General features: G+C 46.4%; 1 protein-coding gene across 1 annotated transcript in view; it reads left to right on the top strand.

Annotated features, from left to right (window-relative positions):
• The window catches only part of LOC135805291 (uncharacterized), a 14,889-nt gene extending 8,578 nt beyond the window's left edge, over positions 1 to 6,311 (top strand). The window contains exons 6-9 of the mRNA XM_065319310.1: positions 396 to 498; positions 972 to 1,048; positions 2,136 to 2,238; positions 3,559 to 6,311. Of these exons, the coding sequence (XP_065175382.1) occupies positions 396 to 498; positions 972 to 1,048; positions 2,136 to 2,238; positions 3,559 to 4,586 (1,311 nt within the window). The 3' untranslated portion in view covers positions 4,587 to 6,311. The remainder of the gene's footprint in view (positions 1 to 395; positions 499 to 971; positions 1,049 to 2,135; positions 2,239 to 3,558) is intronic.
• Positions 6,312 to 6,632: the final 321 nt, after the last annotated feature.

The following is a 6,632-nucleotide window of genomic DNA, read 5'->3' as shown; positions in this document are numbered from 1 at the left end:
GAACGTGACTGGCCAGTGGAAAGGACGGGTCAAAAGCTGCGACATTGGAGGTGACGAAAAAGGCGCGACATTCCAACAATCAGCAATCGGCTATCAAGAGTCATCTGTCCGTTAGTGATAGTTGTCGTGAGTTGTACAGAGATGATGTTTTCTCAGTTTTGGCCCGTAGCAGATCTGTATTACATTTGTCTGTTTTGGAAGCATTTTATATCCGCAAGTTGTCCCCTGAACTATGTGTTCAGAAGGAAAATGTTTTGTCACTTCAGTTGTTTGGCGATAATCTTCGTGAAAGTGTCAGGAGTGCTTCTCCTCACTGATGATTTCATTATGTTCTAGTCATTTCTTCTCCTTCACCCTGTGAATGACCTGTTCTGCTGAATTTAATTTTTTTGCAGGCACTATACCAATGTGACACAGGCTTTTGGCTAGATGGACCAGACACTTTAACCTGCCGTAACGGGACGTTTGACTGGTTTCCTTCGCCACCGGTCTGCAGGCGTAAGGCACACACCTCGCAACAAGTGCATTCTTTCTTTTACTCGGGCCACTTATTAGTTTCCAGGCCTGGGAGGACATGACTCTCTTTCTCAACACTCGATGACGTTAACATGTTACTCCTGTCCATGTGTCTGCTTCTAGCCACCACAAGAGTACGAGTCCACGTTTCCAGTCACGGTGTTGAAGAAGAGAGTTGTATGGTCCTAAAACCCGAAAGCTAGAATGTTCAAGTGTTGCGCATATTGAATGTGTCCCCTTAATTAACTTCACCAATTCGGACACTCCCAGTTTTGTGTTTCTTGTCCTAGTGTTTTGTGTAAGGCTGTAGTAACTGAAAGATGTTGCAGAACTCCAGTGTATCCGCAGTGTTGTACGCACACCTAGCTAAGTTCATCTGCACACACGCTCCACAGCTGTATTACATGTGATGAATCGGATTGTATGATTGATGTTGTCTGCACTCTGCACTGTAGCCATCACCTGCCCCATACCACCTTCAATTCGTAACGGTGCGGTAACTTGGACACCGGGGCTGAGATTTGGATCCAAGGTGAGTGGCTACCAATAGTACCATGGTTGCGGTGTGGAACTGTGGATATTCTGCGAATGACATCATCGCATGGCATCATCGCATGACATCATCACATGACATCATCGCATGACATCATCACATTATATCATCGCATGCACTGTCTCGTGCCCAACACCTTGATGATGATAAGACTGCAGGACCTGGTCATCCAACCTGCAGAGGTTACTGTTTCATCCGTTGACTACTTTGCGGAATCACGGTTGAGGGCAGTAAACTTCTGGCTTGAGAAATTACTTCTCACAGTACACCCAGTTTGGCCCCATACATCTGCGCTTTGAGGAGTCCACAAAGAGTGAAACCGGACAGACGGTACAGAGTACTGTCCGCAGATTGAGATTTTTAGACCACCAGCATGATATGTCCAAGCATCCTCCTGCAGATGACATTCTCAGTTTGCACACAATGCCAGTGCTTCAATTCAGATGTGTACAGCTAGCTGGATCTTGTGGTGATACACCAGTACGTGTAGAAAAGCATCAAGTAAAGTATAGCAATGTCATTGAATTTCTCACATCCAAACTTTACAGCCATATACATGTAAAGTGATACGATTGCGTTTGGAAACACGCTGACTAGATTAGAATGTTTGTGTTCATGTCGTGCAGGCCACCAGTGCTACAGGGTATGCCTGCAGTGGGTACTACCGTGCTGCACTGGTATGCCTGCAGTGGATATACCCTGCTGCACTGGTGGCTTGCCATGCATCGGGCCACCAGTGCAGCCTGCCGGTGGTATGCCTGACCATACCCTGCTGCACTGGTGGCTCGCTGGCCTAGTGATGAGAGTGAGGGCGAATCTCAGACACCAATGCCCGACTAACAGGGGCCTAAACAGTGTTAGCTCCATCTGGGTATGTTCCATGGCATACAGGCGTATGAGTGAAGTAATAATTAGTTGGCAAACATCAGTCACGGATATCATCAGTGGATTGCGGCACATCGATTTTGTGCTGCTCCTGAAAAGGGGTGATTCCCCTTTGTTCAATTGTGCAAGTAAACTTTGATGAATACCACCATGATTATGGGTTGCTCTGTTGGCACTACAGGCGACATGGACGTGTGATCAGCCTTATATCTTGGCTGGAAGCCTAAGTGCAGTGTGCGCAGGTGGTGGTGAATGGACCACAGATCGACCACCCACATGTGAACGTAAGATACTTTGAAAGAAGTGTATGTACTACCCTAATGTAGATAAGCCATGTCAAGTCAATCTGCCGACAATTCTGCCAAACCTGGAAGCAACAAGACGAAATGTACATATTTGACTACCATAACTTCAAACCTGCCGCTCTTCTTCTTTGATTGCGGTGATACATTGAACATGATGTTCTGGCAATTTGGCGGTTCATTGTGAGTACATTGTGAGAGGCTTGATTTTACAGCCAAAGAAAGGAATATTGTATGACAGAGTGCAACTCAGTTTGTACGGTGTGAGAACCTTAGTGTAGTGTACTACCGGTAATGAAGGTCACACTTAGCATGTACATGTGTGGATCTCGCATCTGCTCTTCAAAATCAACTGAGTACGAGGACGGTATTGACTGAAATGACTTCACAGAGTGCCGCATTGTGTGTACAAGGTACGCATTGCATGACCTACACACAGGACCCTACCTCCGAAATACGACTCCAAAAGGGAGGTGGTGGTGGTGGTGGTGGTCATGGTGATGATAGTGGTGGTGGCGGCGGTGGTGGTGGTAGTGGTAGTGGTCATGGTGATGATAGTGGTGGTGGGTCGCTCTTGCGGTACATTACGGTACATAGCTTGTATTCGTGGAGGTTTCTTGCAACATAAATGCTGCAAAATCCAATTCTAATGCATCAGAGATACATGTATCCGGTGGCACACAGCGGAGGGTGCCACAAGCAGGCGTTGTGCAATCGGCAATCACGTTATGATCTGTATGTAAGGTCGTGCAACCCAAGGCTACAACTCTTTGGAAACTGACAGGCCTAGGATAATGTGATGCTTGGATTTCACTGCAACACAATAAAAAACAAACGCACCCTTTTGCTTAATCTGAGTCATGCTCTTGTCTTCAGCCATACCAAATGGTACCTATGCCCATCGCAAAATTACTATTCTTAAAGGTTAATGAGGGTACTTTGAAGTAGGTGTTCTGAACACTGGAGCTCGCTCTTCCTGGTGACTGGCCTGACACATGGCTAATTCACGACTGCCGTCTGGAACACAGAAGAAACACGTAGAGCCTTCCATTAAACAAATGTCTAATGAAGCACCACTTCCTGAGCACATGCTACTGCCCAAGTCGCAATATCTTAGTTGCTAAACGACAACAGAATCAAAACAACAACAACAACAACAACAACAACAACAACAACAACAACAACAACAACAACAACAACAACAACGACAACAACAACAACAACAACCGTAGCAACAGTAGCAGCAACAACATATGGCTGCTTCAATTCTCGTTTTGTCTGTTTATCTATTGTTATGCACAGCTAAGTGCTACGACACTGTGCCTAGGGATTTCTATGAGCGACCTCCAGCAACCTCCACAAGCAGCCCTGAACCCGGCTGTGGTCCGTCTGCAGCTGATATCATTGTTATTGTAGATGAGTCAGACAGTATGGTGTCTGTTCAAAAAGCCTGGTTTCATGAAACCATAAGATACCTTGAAGATTCTTTACGAAAACATGGAATTGGAGTCTACCCCGATATCCCCAACCAGTATAGCTTGGTTGGCTTTGGCCGGTCCCATTTCCCCAATGACAGACATCCTGTTGCCCGGCCGCGGGTAATCCTGGATTCTAGTGGAAACCGAGTGTATGGAGTGGATGGATTTCAAGAAGCCTGCGCTGCATTGCAGGCTTCTGGGTCACGAGAGGATGGCTACAACTCCATCAGGTTTGCCCTGGAGGATATTCCGGAGCTGCGTTTGCGCCAAGCTAGCGTTGCCCCAATCGTCATTCTGGTCACTGATGAGGATAGGGATCGTCACAGGGATGCTACTTCTCTGACAAGGAGCGGCTTGAAGCAATTGATCCGGAAAAGTGGAGCACAGTTGGAGTGTATTGTGGACAACTCTTTCTTGCTGGATGGCCGTGAAGGGTATGGCATGGATGCTGGTGGTGTGGTTTACAGAAGCAGTCGCTTTGTGGGCCAGTTTGAGAAGGTACTCGTGACAGGTAGCCCTCGCCGTGTGACTGGCTATCACCGTAGAAACGTCCGCCGGGACTACACTCATGTGGCACTGGAGCTTGGTGGTGCTGCATGGGACCTGAAGAAGCTACTGCTGGATGATGTCCCAGATTATGGATCCGTTCAGGCGTTTGTGAACCGGACAGTGGAGATGGTGGAGCACCGTGTTCACAAGTGCTGCACATGCCGGTGTACAGCAGTAGATCATCTGGGCAGGGAGAGAGAGCCCAGCAGCAGTACACCAGCATACCTGAGCTGCCAGGCTGCTGCAACAGCTGCAGACTGCATTCAGGGACGCATGCCCAATGCCTTTCGAACACGGACCTGAAGTTATTGGGTTGCAGCAATTCCCAAGTATAGCTCTCTCTCTCTCTCTCTCTCTCTCTCTCACACACACACACACACACACACACACACACACACACACACACACACACACACGCGTGCGCGCGCATACGCAAGTAAGAGAGTATAGTGTCCTACCCTGCTTGGACATAATCCCTCCTCAGAGACAGTCTCCTCTTGAATTTAAAAGTCTAACAGTTTTCATACAAATACTCAACTTTTTCGTCTGCTAACTGAGCAATACAATTTTTTCTTCTGTTTTCTTTATCAACTTAATCCTCCCTACCTGATCTCCCTTTGGTGCGTCCATGGAGCTATGATTGTAGAAAAAACACACACATACATCTATACACCCAATGCTGTAGATAGCAAGCTGTTTTGGCCATAACGGCCTCATCAGTACCACAGCTCTATCTCTTTGTCTGTCAAATCCTATATACATGTACAGGATTTTTTTATAGGATTTTTCCCAATTTTTGGGAAAGGGTAGATCATACCTTACAAAGTAAAGTTCTTTCTTCAAAAACCTGTTGGAGTCTGCATTCCGTGTTTATCAGAGATGATGCCTGCCAAGTTTCACCAGCACAAGGGCTTTACTTTTTCTGTAACAGGCCTTCCCGTGCAAAGGTGTCCAGGTGGCCTCTTCAAAAATTGGTTTTGTTCTTTCCAGTTTCCCCTGCCAATAAAAACCATAGTTGGCAATATCCAAGCCTAGGTATAGCCCATATGGAGCTAAAAAAACATTCTATGCATCTATGGCTAAAGAAGAAGCACCTCCTAGGCTAGTACCCCGGGAGTATTCCACTATTAACATGTGTACATACTTGAACACAACTGATTTAGTAAATGCCCCGAACATGTCGTGTCTTTAGTTCATATTGATCTGCGAGCACTTTACAACACTACTTCAATGCTACGATGGTGCTAATATTCATCTATTTCACTCCTAGTCTATTTCTACCACTTGTAATTCTGTAATAATGCAATTCATCAGCAATAATTGCACACAGATACCTTTCCTGGGGTCTTAGCCAGTGAGTAACCTCTATTCATGCATTTTAAATACAGAGAGGCATTGTGGGAAAGATCAAAATGCATCTTCAATAACATTGCTTCCACTTCGACCATTTTCGAGGCTGCAAATGCGTCTTGAAGTCTAATCCTATATGGGATTAACTGGTGACAGACAAAAAGATAACCTTGGTGATTCAATTCCTGAGCAAACTGTTCAGTCAATACTATTTTTTATCTGCGATAATTTCGAAGCTACCAAATGCATCTACATGTACATCTAGTGCATCTAATGTAGCAGTCATGACGTCAGTGTTGCTGCTGCTGCTGCTCTGCCACCACCGCTGCTGCAGTTGACAGTCACGGTGTCTGCTCGGCTGGTTGTATTCTCGCCATGGCCTGTACGTGACCCCAAAGAGAGTTGAGCTGTCCCATTGCTGCTGCGGCTACTGCTGCTGTTGTTGTTGTGACATTGTTATAGCAGAGGCATAGGCATCATGTCCTTGCCTCATTGCCTGCCTCATCCTCTTCGTGTGACCCCTCACAGTGGTGGGATCATGCTCCGCTATGCTCTGTCTATTTGCTTCAGGACATGCACCACCCATGTTTGAGCATTCCCAAGGAACCGGCATCCCGTTTTACCAGAAGCATGCCACTTGTGACTTCAACGAAAAAATAAAGAGCCGCATAACAACGTTTCGTCAAGAGGTACTGGTGCCCACAGAAGTGGAGATGTAGTCTTTAAAGGGGAAGTTAAGGCAAAAATTAAAATTTCACCAGTTGTAGTCTTCGGGGTGCTGAGTCGAATGGTCTTGGTCCGAGAAAGCTGAGACGCTCCCTTCCTACTTGAATCCCAATCGAACTCGCGCACTTCCACTGAAACTGGGTGACTGCGCCCTACGAGATGGGGATTTGTATGCAAAATGTCACTAAAAGCGCCATTTCGTTCTTATAAAAGCACGGATGACCGCGATTGGCCCATATGTTGTAGTCTTTTGGACGCTCAGTCGACTGGTTT

This window comes from Sycon ciliatum, chromosome 1 (assembly GCF_964019385.1).
Source record: "Sycon ciliatum chromosome 1, ocSycCili1.1, whole genome shotgun sequence".
NCBI classification, from domain to species: domain Eukaryota; kingdom Metazoa; phylum Porifera; class Calcarea; order Leucosolenida; family Sycettidae; genus Sycon; species Sycon ciliatum.
The sequence above is the reverse complement of the archived record's forward strand: the minus strand, read 5'-3'. Positions and strand labels throughout refer to the sequence as shown.